General features: G+C 40.9%; 3 protein-coding genes across 4 annotated transcripts in view; all 3 read right to left on the reverse strand.

Moving 5' to 3' along the window:
* LOC148322811 (myosin-10) overlaps positions 1–5,930 on the reverse strand; it is a 41,294-nt gene extending 35,364 nt beyond the window's left edge. For both annotated transcript variants that reach the window (XM_088317283.1, XM_088317281.1), the window contains exons 1-2: positions 5,731–5,930; positions 3,558–3,935 (exon numbers count right to left, since the gene is read on the reverse strand). In XM_088317283.1, coding sequence (XP_088173409.1) covers positions 3,558–3,902 — 345 coding nt within the window. In that variant the 5' untranslated portion in view covers positions 3,903–3,935; positions 5,731–5,930. The remainder of the gene's footprint in view (positions 1–3,557; positions 3,936–5,730) is intronic.
* Positions 5,931–7,347: 1,417 nt separating this feature from the next.
* ddx47 (DEAD (Asp-Glu-Ala-Asp) box polypeptide 47) lies at positions 7,348–11,777 on the reverse strand. Its single transcript, XM_088317929.1, has 12 exons — positions 11,578–11,777; positions 11,291–11,384; positions 10,589–10,777; positions 10,439–10,510; positions 9,977–10,095; positions 9,762–9,833; positions 9,568–9,684; positions 9,289–9,435; positions 8,310–8,447; positions 8,144–8,214; positions 7,902–8,031; positions 7,348–7,581 (listed from the first exon to the last, which is right to left on the reverse strand). Exons 1-12 carry the CDS (start codon positions 11,710–11,712, stop codon positions 7,414–7,416), a joined length of 1,452 nt encoding a protein of 483 aa, XP_088174055.1. The 5' UTR covers positions 11,713–11,777; the 3' UTR covers positions 7,348–7,413.
* Positions 11,778–12,318: 541 nt separating this feature from the next.
* wbp11 (WW domain binding protein 11) lies at positions 12,319–18,324 on the reverse strand. The gene is made up of 12 exons (XM_088317992.1): positions 18,117–18,324; positions 17,615–17,700; positions 17,490–17,521; positions 17,306–17,399; positions 16,982–17,178; positions 16,720–16,853; positions 15,161–15,321; positions 14,856–15,044; positions 14,466–14,591; positions 14,109–14,378; positions 13,685–13,867; positions 12,319–13,449 (listed from the first exon to the last, which is right to left on the reverse strand). Exons 2-12 carry the CDS (start codon positions 17,676–17,678, stop codon positions 12,803–12,805), a joined length of 2,097 nt encoding a protein of 698 aa, XP_088174118.1. The 5' UTR covers positions 17,679–17,700; positions 18,117–18,324; the 3' UTR covers positions 12,319–12,802.
* Positions 18,325–19,321: the final 997 nt, after the last annotated feature.

Genomic DNA, 19,321 nt, shown 5'->3' on the forward strand with positions numbered 1-19,321 from the left:
TTGATTTTTTTTTTTCTCTTGGCTCGGCTTTGTTTTAATTAGCAAAGTTGTTGCCGTGTTAAAAGGCACTGTTTTAACAATCTGTTTATGTACCTTTATGTGCAAATTGTTCTGTACATGCAGTAAACAACTATTTTTTTCAAAATCTTTTCAACATAAAAAACTGCAGCTTATAGCTTATATATATATATATATATATATATATACACATATATATATATATTTATTTATTTATTTTTTCCCCAAAAAGAGTAATAATACAAGTAAAAATACATTCTTTGCTTTCTACATACACATACAATATGTATGTTAGTTTGAGAAGGGAAATGTCTTCAATGTTTTCCAGATGTCATATGTATCTCCTGCCACAACAAACTTGACTTGTGCTGGGGAGATGGACTGGAGTTTGTAAAGGAGCATTCGCTCCCCCTTTCACTAGAGTGAGGGTTTGTAGTTGATGTGCCCTCATATATTTTTCCTTCCTGTATGAAATATAGCTGCTGTGTCCTTTTCATGAGTGATAAAAATGATATAAACCTCACATCCCCAAGATACTGCTGGCGAACCTCCATTATCACTGGCAGCAGCATACCATACAAATATCTCAACATCCAGGAAAGGGAAGGTGATATTTCCACTGTGAAATCAGATCCAGGGCAGGCGATCCTGTGGCCTGGTAACAGCTGAGCAACACACAGGCAACAGCGGACACGACAGCCGACCCCATCTGCCATCTCTGGACAGGACATGGATATGCTGCTCTCCATTGTCGAGGAGAAGGCACTCGGTAGTACGTAACTGGCTGGTGCCTTCATTCCACTCGTCTGCGTGGTGTACAGAAGACCTTGTACACAAGAGAACTATCAACGTGTACATTACATAGCAACGCAAAAGACACAACACAGTTGTTTTACGCATGGAATCAAAATCACACTGATTTGGGCGTGTCTTTTGTTTTCTGATTATTAAACTTGGATGGAAGCGAAGGAGCAAGAGTACTCAAAGCACTTCAGGCTCCGACCTCATCTACCTATTGATGACGCAGCATCAGGAGTAACTGGGGTTCAGTATCTTGCTCAAGGACACTTAGACATGATCACACTGGCTGGGGATTGAACCCCCAACCTGTGAATTGGGACACGACCATTCTACCATTGAGCCATGCCGCCCCAAAGAAAGGAACATCGCCCGACGGATGGACACGAGGACAATCTTTTTGTCATGGAAGAATGCTGATGCTTTCTGACAGCTGAGGCTTATCTTACAACACAAAAGCCCTGCTTGTTTCCAAGCTACTGTGGTCAAACCCAATGTGGAGCTCTGATTAGCCTGTGACGCACTGCCTCGTCGAAATAAATCCTTCCAATAAAGTGGTCCAGATGCTACGACGATGAGCAGCACCTAAATGTTGCTGTGCGTCAAATGTCTGCGCTGACTTATATATAGAAGCCATGAGCTAAATTGTAAGTCCCCATCATGAGAAACGGTAAGGGGGCCTTCCAACTTGTCTGCACTGGATCGTTGAACTCTGAGGAGGTAAGTCAAACAACTGAGCTCGGAAATTTTCTTCCTGTCCGAAAAAAAAAATAAATCCCACTGAGTGAGAACACATGTTTGCAATTTGTCTTAGCCAAAATACAAATTAACAAAATCCCAAGCTGAACATGAGCCATGAAAAAGCGTAGACCAAGCCACCGTAGGACAAAAAAAAAAAAAAAAAAGGGGGGAATCCACAAGGGAACAAGGATGATGTAAAAGACTGTGCATGCTAAATTTTAGGCACCAATGCTGGAGGAAGTATGCAGATCCATCACATTTTCTACCTTTAAAAAGATTAAAATATTCAGTTTAGACTGATACACAGACGCACTCATTTGCATAATTTCATTAATATGGTTGCGGTCTGAAGCGCAGCACGGTAAGGTCTTGGAATGAACAAAAAGGATTTTTCGAAGACGATGGTGATATCCACTATTTGGCAAAATAAAATTCTGATAACTGACTCATCATCCGATTAATTAAAAATAATAATAAACAAAATAGCTTATTTTAAGACTAAGAACAATAAAGATATGATTTACATGCGGAACATTTGCCCGTTTTACAACACATTGAGTTTTAGTAGTTGTTTTAACTTTTTTGGGGGGGTATGGTTGAATGGAATTAAATCAACAGGCCAATTAATCAGTCGGGCCTTAATCATTACAAACCACTGCTGAACAATTAAATGCATTAGCAATAACTGTTATATGATAAAACGCAATTTACTATTTGAATCAACCGCCATTTTGGTCATTGGGAGAAAGACCTTGAGGTGAGTATTTAACACGTTAGATCTTCCTTAACGGACATGGTAAATAAATAAATAAATAAATAAACAAACATTTGCCATTTGTGCGCTATGTGAGCAGTGACCAAAACGCATGCTCTGGTTAAATGGTTTGAAAATGGCAGCGCCCTGCAAAGTTGTCAGCTGTCACATATTAGGAAGATAAATCCGTCTGTATGCCAGATGTTGCATCGTCCGATTTCATGAATGAAACTGACGAAAGATGAAATGAAGTTACTCCTCATTTAATTGATGAGGTGCCTTTGTAGCTTGTAATGTCTGCTGGCTCTTAACCATTTTTTTGTAAATCAGAAAACGTTATTTCATATATGCAATGCATGATCTTATTTTGCCTCCATTTTAGCATGTGAAAGGTTACTGACTAGAGACCGGTATGCTTATTCAAAATATATCTATATTTTATTTCTTTATCGGCCTACATCATCTTTTTGCATTTTTTTCTAGTTTCCAAGCATTACTGTTATGGCCAAGAGCAAGTCATCAAATCCTAAACATTGTGACATTCCCTTACATAGAGGTTCCTTCCCGCCTCTGTTGTAGAAACTTGCAAGGTCGACTTAGTCCAGCATTCTGCATCGGTGTCTTTTATACAGAACAGTGATTGAGACATGACGTGGCGTATTATGTGTGTGTGTGCATGCCTAATATGAATGCAGCATATATAACAAACAAAGTGTCTTGGACACAATGAAATGTCATTCTTCATCTGAAACAAGCCTTCTACTTCTGATTAAATGAACTATGACTGAGTCGTGTTAGGTCTGAGTTTTTTCAACACCCCTCCTAATGATATTCCCTTAGGTGACAACCAACCCACATTCTATTCCTGAAAACCATAAAAATGGGTCACAATCAGAGAAATCTAGAACATCAAAGAACAGTTCCATTTATAAATAGTTTAGAATATGCAGTACAGTATTTGAACAGTATAAAGCATCCAGGAGAAGAATTTTAGTGGAAGAGAGCAATGGTTTAACACCAACACAGATTCACTATGTGCAACATGTGTGGTCAGTAAGTTCAATGTCCCATGCTGTCCCAAACACAGACTGATAAATATTTGATGTAGCTATTGCATAATAAACAGCTAACGGTTAACTGTGGTGTGCGAGAAACACTGAATATGAGGTGAGTTTCAAGGTTAATCATCACCCTGTGAGAAAATGTACAGTTATGCAAAAAACACAGAGGGAACTAGGTTACTCACATATATGAGTCCGGAGTAGTAGCGGTCTTTCAGGTTGTGCAGCACAGATGCCTCATTGAGGCAGGTGAGCTCGGCCATGTCCTCCACCTTACTGAACTTGGGAGGGTTCATCTTCTGGATGTCATCCTTGTTAATCACCACCTTTTTGCCATTCTCGGCCAGCTCCACCACAACCTCCTCACCGCGTTCCTCGCGGATACTGGCCCCCTCAAAACCATGGCGCTCTGACGGGACCCAAACCAGCTTCTTGGCTGTCCAGTCAGCTTGTGTGGCCGGGTTATAAACCACGGCTCGATCCACAAACAGGTACCGCTCTGGGTCCTCTTGACCACTTCGATGCAACATCTTGTGTTGGGTTGACGAGAGCAATGTGGGCACCTAGAAAAGAAAAGCAGAACTTTGAATGTAGTAAACAACTAAATATATCCAACACATGTCCACAATGCACACTCATTGTTTCCTTGGGATATCTTTTCACTTCATCTTGGAACACATTTTTGTAGGCTTTTTTTTTTAGCACCTTAAGTCCATCAATCAATACTTTCCTATCAGGCGTTGAAAAATAACCTTTTTCTAGATTAAGTCAGATATAGGGAAATTTGCATTTAAACAATACATTTATTTGGAAAAGAAAAACAACAAAATACATAGAGTGCAATACACTTCATTAGTTAGACCTGAACAATCTACTCAGATCCAATACAAGAGCTTTGACCCGCTCATAAAGCGGCATCATGTCATCCAACCATTTTTATAAATTGCTTATCCTATACAAGGTTGGTGGGAGCTGACTTTGGCTTTCAGTCAGACAACAACCTGAACAGGTCAATAGTCACTCACATTGCACAGAAACAGATAACCTTTCACACTGTCACAAAGTGGAAAATAAACTGCACAGAAGTGAGGCGTGTGGGCCAGAAGGAAGTTAGTGACTGTTAATGTAACCAAAACATAACAAACAGCTGTCAGTGAACTTCCATCTTTTTCGCTGATCCTGTTCAGGGTCATGGGGAGGCTGTCCCTGCTGACATTGGGCTAGAGGAGGGCTACTGGTTGCCTGTCAATCACAGGCCATATTTAAGGAGACAATCTTAACAATCACATTCTCTTCAGTGAAACCAACATGAATGTTTTAGACCTTTTAACCTGGTGAACTCCCACCCAAGTAGTGGAAGAACATGCAAACGCAACATAGGAGGGTCGAAATATGAACCAGTACGTCAACTGTGACCACTACTCTGCACACTATACTAGAATCCCAGTACTGACCACCAGTAAAAATAACTCTGACAATTGCAACAAACTGAACAACGTTACAGTTTGCTACAGCGCTTGTATTCGATGGATTTGATATTAGTTGGCCCCAGTGTACGGGGTCCAGTTGTATCTGATGGATAATTTCCGGTAAAACAAAGATGATCTGCTGGCAATTAACAGATAAATTCAAAGTATTCAACAACAAAGTTGAGAGGAGTGTGCATGAGCCGGATTGTGCAGTGTGCCTCTATCATGATATTGCGCATTGTGCGTAACTGCGCGGCTCAGCGCACAGCAACGCGACAAGGGACGTTATAAAAATCCTGCATATATAAAAATCCCCATCGACCAATTTGCAATTTGGAATACACAAAAAATTGTAACCACACTAGACTGTGGCAATTTTTACATTTAAGGCTTAAATGTAAGAAAGATGACTGTGCAGTGGCAAACCATGCAACAGAAAACGTGAATATACCCATTCAAACAAATGTGCAATAACATTATAAAGGCCACTAAAGTTAACAAAACGGTTAACTAATGTTGCTGCGTGGTCGTATAAAAAATTTAACTTTAAAAGGGACCAGTTAACTGGATGATAACGGTGCTACCTGTTTGTTTAGTTTCACCCAAAGTGCACTCCTGCTGCTAGCTTAAAGTGCTAATTATAGCGCAAGCTGTGTCGTCTAATTCGAGTTCATCTGATTAACAAGAGTCTGGGAGAAGGAAAAAAAACAGATAACAAAACAAGCAGTCAAATCAGCCTTCTGAACACACGTCACACGAAAACGAGCCGAGTCCAACTAAGTTTGGGAAAGCACCCCGAACACACCCTCCATCTCGAAAGCACCGGCTCCCAAAACATAGCCACCCGCTCACCCTCATCCATATCCGGCCTGTGACCTCCGAAACTCACCTGGTGTCGTTCCGAGAAGCTCGAGTTCGGTTCCCCACGCAGTCCGCTGTGCCAGTGATGCGCAGCCTCTGTGTAACGTTCTGCTCCACGCACACAATGGAGATGCAGGCATGTGTTGGGGCTCTGGTATGCACCACAGAGGCAGGGCTGCAGCCTCGACACTGGGGCCCCTCCTCGACCCTACACTTTACTCACTTGACCGCCCCAGCCCCCGCCTACAACCGACACCCAACTCACTACGCGCCCCTCCAACGGACAAGCGCGTCACGATCTGTTTGGCTGGCAAATTTACTCTAAGTAAGAAGAGACAGTTTGCAGAGGCGGTAAAAGTACTCACACTGATACTTAAAACAAAGACAGTGGTAAAAGTACCGATTCAGCTCCTGTGTTTCAGTAAAAGTGCGAGTAGAGGGAGGTAACGCGCTACAAATACTTCACTACAGTACTTTTCAGGGGTCTATGGCTTGAGTACTTTTCTGACAACTTTTTACTCACACTCACATTTGGAAAACAAATATATGCATCAGTCTGCTTACTTTGTCAAAATACTTGACTCGCTTATATCTTCAATGGATGAGGACACAACATAAAAAAAGATCAAATAAAACGTTGAAGCCAGCAGCAGTTGAGATCTTGATTTATTTTAGATCTTGGGACGCTCTTTTGTGGCTACTTTCATGTTTACATATATTGTGTTGTTTTAAGTAAAAAAAAAAAAAAATAGAGTACACTGGTAAATACACTGGTCTCAAGTTCCCACCAGCGCTACGTTCTCTGTGGTTGTTCAGCAATAACACACATGAACTAGTAGGCCCTACAATTTAGTACGCCAGTGTTGCTCAACATTCATTGAGACAGGGGACAAGAAAACTCTCAACAAAAATGCCACAAATGGCTGATACACTGAAATAATGAGCCCATTTCCATTTACTCTGCATAAAATTGGACCGTTAAGTTTGACACGAAGCGATTAGTCACTAGATACTCCTTGTTTTGTTGTCTTATTTGTATTGTTTTAACATCGTTATTGTTTCGTCCTTGTGTGACGTTAAATTGTCATGTTCGATTTCTATTTTTGTATTTATATACAGCACTTACAGCTGCAGCTGTTCTTTTAAGTTCTATATAAATAAAATGTAGTTGTATTGTGCCTTCTGCCACCTAGTGGAAGAGCATTTAATTGTCCAGCCTGTCACTATACATCACAGCAATTGATAGATGAGGAAGGATGCGTTATTTGTTCTGAGGCAGAATAAGTAAATGTCCAAGTTCATTAAATTAGTTAGAATATTTTGTACAAATAATTGAGTGTTTAAACTATAAATATAAATCAGATTAAAAACAGTAAGTACAGCAGTAACGTAGCGTGCCTTCTTGTGCCACGTCGATTCGGAACCTCAAAATGTTGTAAACTGAGGACCCCATATATTGTACTATAATGTTGATCGAGAGTAAAAGGGTCTGAAAAGAAAGACGTTTCTTGATCAAAGCTTCAGCTGGGAGAATTTTACTATCGATGAAAAAATGCAATGACAAAAGACGTTTCTATGAAATTGAAATAGTCATGTGCCTCCCCCGGAGCTAAAGGCATGAAAACTCGTAGTCGTCATAATCAAGTTGTGGCATGAAAAACAAGTTATTTAATGTTGCGGTTATTTACAGTCTTTAGTTAAATCAGAGGCCTCAGCGTCTGCCTCTCCAAGCAGGTCCGCCCCTCTTCTTCCCGCCTCCACGCCCTGCTCCGGGGCCTCCTTTCACCTTCTTCCTCACGCCGCTTGCTTGCTCTGTGTCGTCTTCGTCTCCAGCTCGGTCTTTGGGCCATTTCCTTTTCTCACCTTGTTCCTTCATTTCCTGATGGAACACAATCAAAGTGTCACATTTGAAATTCCTTTACTTCATTGAGGGAGAGGGCGGGAAAGAGAGAGAGAGAGAGAGAGAGAGAGAGCGAGATAGACACAGAGTAAGAGAGGAATGTGTTTAACATTGTGTTTGTTAACTGTACTGGATCACACACAGGTGTTTCTAATATTTGTATACCTTCTTTACCTATGTGACAGGAGCAACTGTTCGTCGCACGGTATTTAAAACTGAGCCTTTATTCTCTTCTTCATACAAAATGAAATGCATGCTCTATGCGCACATTTCAAGATTATGCAACAACGCTGACTCACCAGCCTGGCAAATCGCTGAGCCTCGCTGACCCTCTCCACCAACATCATCACCTCCTCCTCGTGGGTGGGGAAGGCAGGTAGTTTCTTTCCTATCAGGCTTTCAATTCTCTGGAAAAGCTCCACATCATACCTGAAGAGGAAAAAAGGAGCAAAATTGCCTTTTACGAGCAAATTACAGATCAGAGACAAATTGCCTATTTGGAGCAGGAAGAGGTGCTGTAGGACAAACAGGAAGTGCTTACTGTGTGACAAATGTGATTGACTTCCCCGATCGCCCCGCTCTGGCTGTCCGTCCGACTCGGTGGATGTAGTCCTGTGTGGGTTGACAAGTGCAAGAATCAGCAACAAATTTGCATAGATTAATGAAATCTTGAACTCAAGTGGCGAGAACACACAGCGCCGCGTTACCTTGGAGTGCGTGGGGATGTCATAGTTGATGACACAATCAACGTGTGGAATGTCAAGCCCTCGGGACGCCACATCAGTTGCCAGCAACACCGACCGCGACTTGGCTTTGAACTTATTTAGCGCACCGAGACGTTTATTCTGGATAATGGGAAAATAGTTATTTTTTTAAAATACAGCAAAAGAACATTTGTTGACATGAAATCACAAGACACCACAGTGTTTTGCATCAGTCTGTGCACATCACAATCTAAGGATTTTCTCGGACTGGGTAACATGCTGAACGGACTGTTTGTTCTTTGTTTCAACGTTAGAAAATGGACATATTTGTTTAAAAATAATAATAGCAATAACAAAAAGTGCAGGAGTTTACAGGATAAACAGCATGAAAACATCAACAAATAAATAGCTGCCTGAAGTTAGCTGTCAACAGTAATTAATATTCAGTAATTGTTTTTAATCTTTCACCTATCACTCATTATCTCTATTTTAAGTTAAAAAATTCCATTGTCAACACACCACCAGTATAAGGTGCCTGCAGAAATTAAACATCTCAAAATAACACAATTTTTAATTGATCATTCATCACCTGCTGTATTGCAATAAAAAAATGGCTGATGGGCTAAAATGTTGACTTTCAGCCACGGTAATCAGCCCGGCAGATAAACAGTAAATACAACAGATTCAGTAAAAACACACTATTCACAAAATATTTGGCATCCGGGTGAAATTTCAGTATGAACCTAAAATGCACTAGAACTTTTACAGGTTAACTTAATTTGCCCTACATGTCCAACTATTCATTGTTAGAATTGGTAATTTTATAATCCTAATTTTTGGCATTTCTGAACTAATACACAGAGCGACTCCATAGGCAAGTTGTACATTGATTACTAAGCAAATTCTTATTATTTTTTTTAAATCACAGAAATTACAAATGCATGTCGACAAAGGTTTTTCAAAAGGCGCTCAGACAGCCTACCTGACTCATCTGACCATGAAGAGGGATCGCAGTGATGCCAAGGTTCCTCAACAAGAGCGCCACCCGCTGTGCATTGTTGCATGTGCTGCAGAAAATTATGAAGGAGTTGCCTGCCAGCTCGTTCAGGATAGACACCAGATAACAGTCCTGCCACACATACGGCACAACCATGCGCGTTGGTAAACAGCAAACAAGTCATCTGTAAATTCCACCTTTAGCAGTTTGCTGAGAAGTGACAGAAAACCAGCATGTGTATAGAAGCTACAGTAACTGAACTACCTTGTACTTGGATGGTATGAAAATGTAATACTGCTGCAGTTTATCTACTGTTGAGTATTTGGTAGAAACAGCACACTTGACTGGGTCTTTCAGAGCGGCTCTCTGTAGTTTCTGGACCTGCAGACAATCATAAGGAAGATCAATGTGGGTTACAGTGTAACGCAAGCCAAAAATGACCACAAACGTGCAAATACCTTTTTTGTCATGGTTGCAGAGAAAAGGAAGGTGCGCCTATCCCTGGGAATCAATTTCAAGATTTTATCCACCTGGTTGAAATAAGCATACTCATGTCATTGTGGGCCTCATGATGAAATACAGAGACTGAAACATGAATAATAGATGTTATTCGTCTTGCTGTTTGATGAGCAAAAACAAATTCTGTTTAGGGGTAGAAAGTTTAATGACCCACCTCGATCTCAAAGTCCATGTTGAGGATTCGGTCAGCCTCATCCATGACAAGGAACTTCAACGCTCGCAAGTTGAATCCCTTTGTGTTCTCCAAGTGATCCATCAGTCGACCGGGTGTGGCTGTAAAAATATGATTTAAATGTTTGGTTGGCACTATTTTCCATGACAAGTTAAATTTTAAATCAATAAAACACAAGTACCAATGCATTACAACGTAACAATTTGATTTGAGCAGTTATAATGGCAGGGATGAGAATTAGTACGAATTTTGCAATTAACGAGTTCATTATCAACATTGCTTATCAATGCAATTCTGTCTTTCTTTTTTTTGTTTGTTTGACTATTGTCTGCACCCGGCATTGCAAATAAGCATAGGCACTCAAATGCCTTAACTGGATAAATAAATCTGGTCTTGATTAAATACAATTTGGCAGCCCCATTTCAAAAGAACGTAAGGTCTTACCAATGACAATGTGAGGTTTCTTGGCCAACACCAAAGACTGAGACATCATGTCAATTCCTCCAACTACAACAGCTGCAAGAAAAACATTGAATTAGGACAGAATCATTGTCTATGCTGCTGTGCCTCATCCGTCTTTTACAGGACACCCACCACATTTGACACCAATACTTGAACCCAGGGCCTCAAACTGCTCAGAGATCTGAAAGGCTAATTCTCTGGTGGGAGTGAGGACGAGGGTGTGAAGCCTCTGGGGTGAGGCCAGCAGTGACTGGAGGATGGGCAGAGCAAAGGCACCTGTCTTTCCTGAACCGGTTTCAGCCAATCCAATGACATCCTTGCCTTCGTGCCAAGGAGAAGAGAGAAAAAAATATTAAAAAAGATACCACAAATCTTTCATGGCATTCTGAAAAATAATGTTTTACTCATAAACACAAATCCCATAGGTTTACATAAAAGACGAGAACCCAAAATACTTTTGTTGTAAATGTCTTAATTACAGAGAAGATCGCTCAGATAATTCGAGATGGGATAATATCTATTTTGGAAACTGCACCACGTAAGAAGCTGATTTGGTTACCATTTGAAGATTTGTTTATAGTCATTCAGACCGAGAGGTGAGGGGGCAATTCTTGGTTGATTTCATGTGGAATGCATTAAGCGCATCATGTTGACAAACAAACATGCTGCTTCACATGAAAAAGATTGAAATGCACAACATGAAACTGCAACTATCAATCTTCAGGCAAGACTAAACGTGAAAAATCCACCCCATAATAACACAGTAGTGTTTTAATACAGGGATCTAGCGCTAATTTAGAGTTAAGAAAACAAACAATATGGAATATGTCTTACCTTGCAGTGCCACTGGTACCGCTTCAACCTGGATCTTTGTTGGACTCTTCCATCCCAGCAGATCACAAGCCTCGCACAGTACATCGGTGATGCCCTGCGAAATAGTTAATTAAATACGTAAACAGTTAGGTATACACTTGGTAAAAGCTGCCGAACTTTATTAGACATCCAATCTGGAGCATTCTCAAAGACTGTTTCGATATTGGCTAACTTTTAGCTACCCTTAACACGGCTACGTTGCCTGTCATCTGGGACACTGCCTCTTAATTCGCTTCAGGTAAACCTACCAAGTCTCTGAAGGTCTTAACAGCCTCCTGATTTTCTCCACTGTTGTTGTTAGTCTTCTCATCGTCACTACTCGACTCTTCGTGTTTTTCTACGTCTGTGTTCATCTTCGAGCTTCCCTCACTGACGTCCGCCATGCTTTTTTTTTGTCCCAACAACCAACGTGCTTCCGCGCGCCACAGTGCGCAGATGCGGAAATACGTTCAACATGAAAGAGCAAAGATTCATGGGAATTTGTGTTTTTACGCTAATCCTCCACTGAATGCTTGTCTTAAAGTTTTATTTCACGTTGCAGTTCAATTATCATTACAAACGACAACTATTACTGATTTGATAATAAATAAAATATATTATTTGTATTTAAATTTTAACTGCCTAAAATATATTTGTCTGAAACTAGACAAGACATATTTGCAATATATCACAATATAGTATTGTAAATCTCCCCATTGTGGGACTAATAAAGGACATCTTTATCTTTAGGACATCTTTGACGGGGCGGGATGGGGGTGAGACTTTATATTAGAACAGAAGTCAGTCTAAAGTGCATTGAGTGCCTTGGAGGAGTAAAGGTGAAAGACCATTTATTATTATACCACATGTTAATAGCTCCGCCACCGCTCACCTGATTTAGAGGAAAATACTCTTAAATTCAAACTAAAAGTTAAAACACAACTTTTGAAATCCATTGACATGGCATTTAAAGCCATAAAGACAAGTATTTTGAATATATCACACAGACATGAGTTATGGATGTGTTTATTTAGATGCAGATCAAACAGTATGAACCATTTTTGTTCGTCAGTGGAATTACAAAAAAAGTCATGCCCAAAATGTTGCATCTCAAAATAAAACAAAAGTGACTTTCTGTGTCACTCCAGACAGCAAAACACAGAAGAACGCAACAGCTAAAACAGACAACGTATACAATGGCTTCTGGCAATAAAAAAAAAAAAATAAAAAATGTTGGGCCGGTGGAGGAATAGCAATCACTCAATTTAACGTAATTGTTTCAAATTATTCATATAACTGTATATTTTATTTTACCATATGAATAGTCCAAATTAAATAAAATGAACAGTTGAGACCATTTATTATAAAGGATCAGTCTTGGGTTCTTAACTTGAGCATCAGAACCAGAATAGCATGGAAACACTACCTCTATTACGCTGCACTTAAAAAGACAAAGACAAAAACAACATTTCTTTAGTTGGACCTTGGTGCGTATCAGAGGAGTCCCTCCATCTCTCTCATAAAGGCTTCATACACCTGGTCCTTGGTCTTCATACTAGGCTGAGCCACAGCCCCAATTTGAGCTGAGTGAGACATGCCCATGGCAGCAGCGGAAGAGTGATGTTTGTGACCATGGCCACTAACCATACCGTCATCTCCTCTCCTTCCTGCGACACCACCTTTGTCCAACGGACCAATCGCTGGCCCCGGTGCAGCACCACTTTTGTCCCTTCGCACTCTCAGCGCAGTGGGCACAAACCTAGTGACCTCTGCTTTGGGATTAATAATTTGCGGTTTGGCAGAGATGGTGGCCCCAGCCCCGGCTGCCAGGCCGCCTGCCCCAGCGATAGAGGTGAGGTTGGCCCGTTTCTCAATGGTGGCTGCGTGGAGGTGGCTGACAGCAGAGGCTGCAGCGGTCCCCGGAGGAGGGGGCATTTGCATGACATTGGAGCGCATGGACATTGATGGCGGAGGCATGTTGCCTTGTGGGCCATCCTGGCCAGATCCTGGGCCTTTTTGTCGCTGGACAAGACTGGGAGGTGCACTAAGCACGTTGGCGTTGAGAGGTGGTGGAAAGAGGCCAAGCGGTGGCGCCAAAGGACGAGGGGGCCCTCCTGCTCTTGGGGGAGGAGGTGGGATACCTGGAAGGAAAAACAATTTATGTATATTGATGACCTTTTAAGCACATGACTGACCTATTGGCTGTCCATGATTATTTTTTATTGTCAAAGTTGCCCATTGACACATTGCAAAATCAGTTAAAAGGCCACATATTGACATTGATCTACATTAATGGTAGGTGTAGCTGTTCTGACAAACACACAATGAATGCCACCAGCACGCCTGACTTTACTCTGTCTGTCCCCATTAGCTTACCAGGTGGTGCTGGGGGCGGTAACCGTGGGGGTGGTCCACGTGGTGGGGGACCAGGAGGAAGACCAGGAGGGGGACCAGGTGGCGGGCCAGGCGGACGACCTGGTGGAGGTCCAGGGGGTAGAAGACGAGGTATTGGACCCCTCATGCCAGGAATACCCAACGGCCTCAAAAATGGAGGAGCACCTGATGACAAGAAAGCATATAATACAAATTATGTCTGATGAACAAGGAAAAGATTTCAAGCAAAAGCTAAATAGATGAGTTACAGTGTATTTTTCAAGTTCTAGATAATGTTTGTGCTAATGTGCAGCTGCTGTAACATGCATTTACTCTAGATTTGATTATCTTTACTTATAAGATGACAAGACATTGAGTTGATAAGTGTTTGCTTTGTTGACTGTGGTGGATGGGATCCTAATTTGACCTGGTGGAGGGCCAGGAGGTGGACCAGAGGGTGGACCAGGAGGCCTCATTGGTGGAGCAGGTGGAGGACCCATAGGTGGAGGCCCAGTCATTGGTGGACCCTGCAAGGGTGGGGGCTGTCCCACTGGCACACTTGGAGGCGGGAGACGCTGACTGGGAATCACTTGGGACGAGTCCCCCGGTGGCTCCTTCTCTTCAGCGTCGTCAGAACTATCCGATTCGTCTGTGTACTCTTCCTCAACTTCTTCGTCCTCTTCAGGAATGGACTGACCTGAACAAAAGTCCATGTTACATTATTTACAGAGCTAAGTTCAGTACACGTGAAGAAATAACATCCACATGAGTTCAATACACAAACCTGCCATCCTTAACATCATCGCCTGCAAAGGCGTGATGGCCTTGGTCTTCTTCCCAGACTTGGTTTTCGTTTTCGTTCCGTCATGGGATGCATCTGAAGGCATGTCTGCAAAGCGAACACTGCGACCTAATTGACAGTAGAAAATAAAAAAAATATATTGGTATGGGGACACAAACATACAAGCAACAATTGCAAATCACCCAGAAAAAGAATGAAAAAATATCCCGCAAGACTAAATGAATTAATGTCTTTTTGATAACTCGAGCAGAGTTGAAAATTTTGTAGATCAGAATTGTTATTTTTAAATGCTTCTTCTTTACATTTATTGGCATATATCTATATAATAAAGCCAGTACATCAATCTGACAGTCTCAACAGCCTGTGTTTCACCTCTATCCTCAGCTCTCTTAGCACGTCTGTCTCCCTTCCTTGAGTCGCCATCTTCATCCTTCTCATCATCACTGTCTTCCTCAGAGTCGCTGTCATCATCGTCCAAATCGTCCCTGTCGCTCCCACTGCCGCTGTCCTGATCTCTTCCCAAGTCTGTTGGGTCCTTTTCTAAGCCAGGAATTGAGGGTTCTATTCAGGCAGAAAAAAAAGCAGAAAGAACAACCTAATTAGTAAAACAAACAAACATCATCCAAAAGATAAAAACAAGTCAATAATGGAGAAAAAGTGATGAATTAATGTCTTACCAAATTCAGAGCCATAAGGCCGCCGTGAAGGAATACCATACAATGCCAAGACCTGTGGTGGTGGAGGCCCAGGTGGAGGTCCGGGGGGTTTCTTCCCAGGGGGTAAACGTGGAACAGGTGGCAATATCGGTAATACTGGGCCAGATGATAGAGGTGGTTTACTGTGGGACACACATAAATGAATGGTGTCAATTTCACAGGCTTTATATATTTTTTTCCAGGGAGCCAAAGTCAATAAGCACAATTAAACATTCTAGTGATGGGTCTAGCGACACTGAGGCGTCGATGCGCCCGCCGAGCTTCCAGGGCGCGCACCGCTTTAAGAAAGTCAAGTGACCACTACCAGAATCGTGTCGACACAGCGGTCGCGCGCCAAACTGCGTTCATAAGGAAGCGCATCTGTCAACAGGATGGACGCTCAAAACAAGCATCGAGTTATTGGCGCGTTACTTTGCGTTAAATATCCGCAAGATGGAAGACGTCACTGTTGATGCGCACTCAGAGGTGCAGCGCTATATGTCAGCAGGACACGTTGCACGTATGGAAGACCCGCTCTTATACTGGAAGTCCATGGAGGCAACGTTCCCTCACCTATTTATATTAGCCAGACAGGCGTTGTGCACACCGGCCTCTTCAGTGCCTTGTGAGAGGATCTTCTCAAACGCTGGAGAAACTAATTTTTTTAAAATAAAAAACTTTAATTACAATGAGTCCATTGTCATTCACAACACTTTTACTTGGGCATTCAGACAGATGTTCACTTAATTTATCAACTGCGTCTCGAATATCAAAGATTTTTCTGATGAAATTGCGTGTATGTAAAAATAATGCGAGAGCAAATGCCTAATCAGAATCAGAAATCCCTTTGTCATTGTACTCAAGAGGGCAACGAGATTAGAGAGCTCCCCTCTCCAGTGCAATACAACAATAATTTAGTTAAATATATAAATTAGATAAATAAGAGAATAATTAGTGCGATGGAAAGTAATACGAAATAGGATATATAAAAACACATCACGTCGCTAATCAATGGGATTGGATAAAATTAGTTTGACAGATCAGTGTCAGATGACCCTGTCAAATGTTTCCTGCAAGTCCACCAGGTGTCAGTATTCAGCAACACAGTGTCAATACATTGTGTCACTGTGTCGAAACGATACAGGATGCCTCATCTACCCATCACTAAAACATTCTATTTTTTGTTTTGTTTTAGAAGACAGAGATATATCAGGTAACGTCAGTGGTGATGTACAGTGATTTGATAATAACATATAGCTAGAGGCCAGTAGAGTAAAATACAATTTTAGTAAATATATTTGTTATTTGTTAAATATATGTTATGTTATAATCCTACGTAACACAGAAGGGAGTTTTTTTTTCATCACATCAGCTAACAACCCATGTTCTTTTTACCAGGGTTAATATATTCAAACATCAACGAGCACCCAATATTTGATCGTGACGACCCCCCCCCCAAAAAAAACAAACACACAAAAAAACGAAAAAAAAACATATACGCAAAGAAATTCAAAATAATTTAGAGTTAAGTGAGAGCCTACCCAAAAAATGAACCCTTCTTCAGTATTGAAGGAGGCTGAGCCCCTGGTAGAGGGATGTCTTGAATGTGGATATTGGACGGTGCATGTGGCATATCTGGTAAAGGAATACTGTCAACCTCCACAGATTCTGCATTCTGGTAGGAAAAAAACATTAACAGCGCTGCTGTAAACAATTACATTGACAACTTGCAGCAAAACATGCTGCTCATCATATTTGACCAAGTAGAGGGAAAGCATCATCTAATTCAAAACAAATACAAACCTTGACTGAATCGAAATAGAGTGCTAGCTGGCCCCGTTTACTCTCATATTCTAGTTCCAGTTTGCGCAGGTCCTTGTAGGTTTCAGGATTTTCCCGCTCATACAGACGGACAATACGTTCAAATGTTTCCCGTAGCTTCTTCCGCTTATCCCTCAGCACCTTCTCATTTAGCAAGGGCTGCTGGACTGGGTTGAATTCTATTGCAGAGATTAAATAATACCATCAGATTTGAATGATTATTGTAGGATAGTGAATGTGCAGGTCCTAAAACAACATAAGTCGAAAACTGTAAACAAGATTTTTTGCACAAATTCAGTCTCTCACCCATCTCATCCAATTTCTCCATGTCTCTGATTATCTGTCTGGGGTCCTTCATCTTAAGCACTGCCGCTCTCACCATCATTCTTTGCTTTTTATTCTATAAATAAAAGTAATAATAGTAGACACATGTAAAGACAAATTAAATTGTCTTGCTAACGATTTAAAAGTGCAATAAATATATTATTACCTTTTTTAACTCCCTTTTTCTGGCTTCTTTTCCTGTTAGTAAAATGTGTGCATTGTTACGCTAATCAGGACAAAACAGACAATTTGTGTATTTGCAACAAAATAATTCTGCTGGCAGGTACTTACTGGCCTGATCTGTGGGGTTCATAAACTTCCCACTCTTGGTGGAGGAAGTTGAACGTCGTCCCATTGTGATGCTGTGCTGTTTTTACCTTAAGAGACATTAAAATCCGTGAAGCAAATTTATTGAATTAAAGGTCAGACATACAGACAGCGTATTTCCATTCTACATATATTAAGAACAGCAGTAGATCACGAATCCTATACAGGTGCATTAACAATTTAATCTAATAGTTTAGTGCCGATATAGTAGTAGTGCATTAAAATTATACACATTTTGTACCTGTTCGTAAACTTCATGATCAACGAAATAATTGACATTTCAACACTATCCATAAAGTACAATCGGGTACAAATATTCGAAAACAGAGTATATTCAGACTGATTTAATGTAAAAACAAGTCGGCTCACTAAGACGATGCTGGAAATTAGGCGAAACGCTAACATTAGCCTGCACATGTAGCTAGGGCCGCGTTAGCTATAACACTAGAGAATGCACACACATTACCTTATAAAGAAGAAAACAAGCAGAAGTGTTCGTACCCTACAAACACGAATTCGGCTAACAAGGTTAAAACACGATATTTTTGCTCAAGCCATGCAACAGAAACGAAAAGTCCCCCATAACTGAATGAACACAACGACTTTTACTAGTTAGCCGCTTGCCATGTTAGCACGGGTAGCCGCGCACAAGACCGGAAGTCGATCATCTGACGTCATAAAAATAAGACGGCCGTGCTATCCGAAGCGTAGTGGGCCAAGCTGTAGAAAAACGATGAAATACATTTTGTTTCACAGTTTTTACTGTGGCTTAAATTTTTCTTGGTATAAATGAACCTATAAATTGTTATGAGTTAGATTTTTTTTTTATTTGTAAAGATTATTATTTCTTCCCTAGTTGCCAAGAATCTATACTATTGGTCAGTCCACACGCGTGGGATTTTCATTTTATTTTATTACAGATTATTGAAAAATCTAAAAAATTTGGAAATTGCTTGCTCTCTTTCACAATGCGAAACTAAAGTTTTAGCAAACTTTCCGCTTTTGGGGTCTCCTAAAAAGTGACTGTTTTGGATGTACATGTTTTCAGCAGGGACAGGTACTAATATGACTGAGACTTTATATTTATATGGTGCTCATAATGCCCCTCTGAGGAAATTAAATGTCTGACTCTTTCTGTAAATAAAGTCTGAACGTATTTGTAAATGCTCAAGTAACGTCCAAAGAGATTGGAGAACGTGAAATCAAATAAACGGCAGAGGGCGACATTTCACCGTCTTGTGTTGTTTGGAAAACAAAAAAAAAAGGGGGGAAAAAAGGTCACATCAAGCAGCAACTATTCTTATTTTATTGCCATGAAACATCTTGCTTAGCACAAATCGTGCTGACTTATATAACCTATGACACTCATAAACAAAAACCAAGCACACAACATTTGTGATAAACTGGCGTAGGCAAATGGACAAAGGCATTACTGCATGACCATCCCACTTTAAACTATCACATATTAAAAATATATTCGATGGCTTGCTTACTCTATAGACTTGATCAGCACTTTTCTGTATGTGCCTTCCCGGTCCATTGAGAGTAGTAAACTAAGCCATGTCATGCTAAATAAAAATATCTCTTAGATGACATCTTTTAAGTTTAAGTTATTCCATAAGCTAATGTATTGAAAAGTATACACAGAAAGTAATGCAATTGCCATAGCCC

The sequence above is a fragment of the Idiotropiscis lumnitzeri genome, chromosome 15 (genome assembly GCF_059441095.1).
Source record: "Idiotropiscis lumnitzeri isolate Australia: NSW breed Sydney's pygmy pipehorse chromosome 15, RoL_Ilum_1.0, whole genome shotgun sequence".
Classification (NCBI taxonomy): Eukaryota; Metazoa; Chordata; class Actinopteri; order Syngnathiformes; family Syngnathidae; genus Idiotropiscis; species Idiotropiscis lumnitzeri.

Excerpts from the sequence above, each read along its gene's own strand:
- ddx47 (XM_088317929.1), bottom strand. The coding sequence starts at position 11,712 with ATGGCGGACGTCAGTGAGGGAAGCTCGAAGATGAACACAGACGTAGAA. Across the intron at positions 10,096-10,438 it reads GAAACCTCACATTGTCATTG|CCACACCCGGTCGACTGATG; the intron begins GTAAGACCTTAC and ends ATATTTTTACAG. Across the intron at positions 7,582-7,901 it reads CTCAGCGATTTGCCAGGCTG|GAAATGAAGGAACAAGGTGA; the intron begins GTGAGTCAGCGT and ends GTGTTCCATCAG.
- wbp11 (XM_088317992.1), bottom strand. The coding sequence starts at position 17,678 with ATGGGACGACGTTCAACTTCCTCCACCAAGAGTGGGAAGTTTATGAAC. Across the intron at positions 17,179-17,305 it reads GGAGAAATTGGATGAGATGG|AATTCAACCCAGTCCAGCAG; the intron begins GTGAGAGACTGA and ends TCTCTGCAATAG. Across the intron at positions 15,045-15,160 it reads GCCTTATGGCTCTGAATTTG|AACCCTCAATTCCTGGCTTA; the intron begins GTAAGACATTAA and ends CTGCCTGAATAG.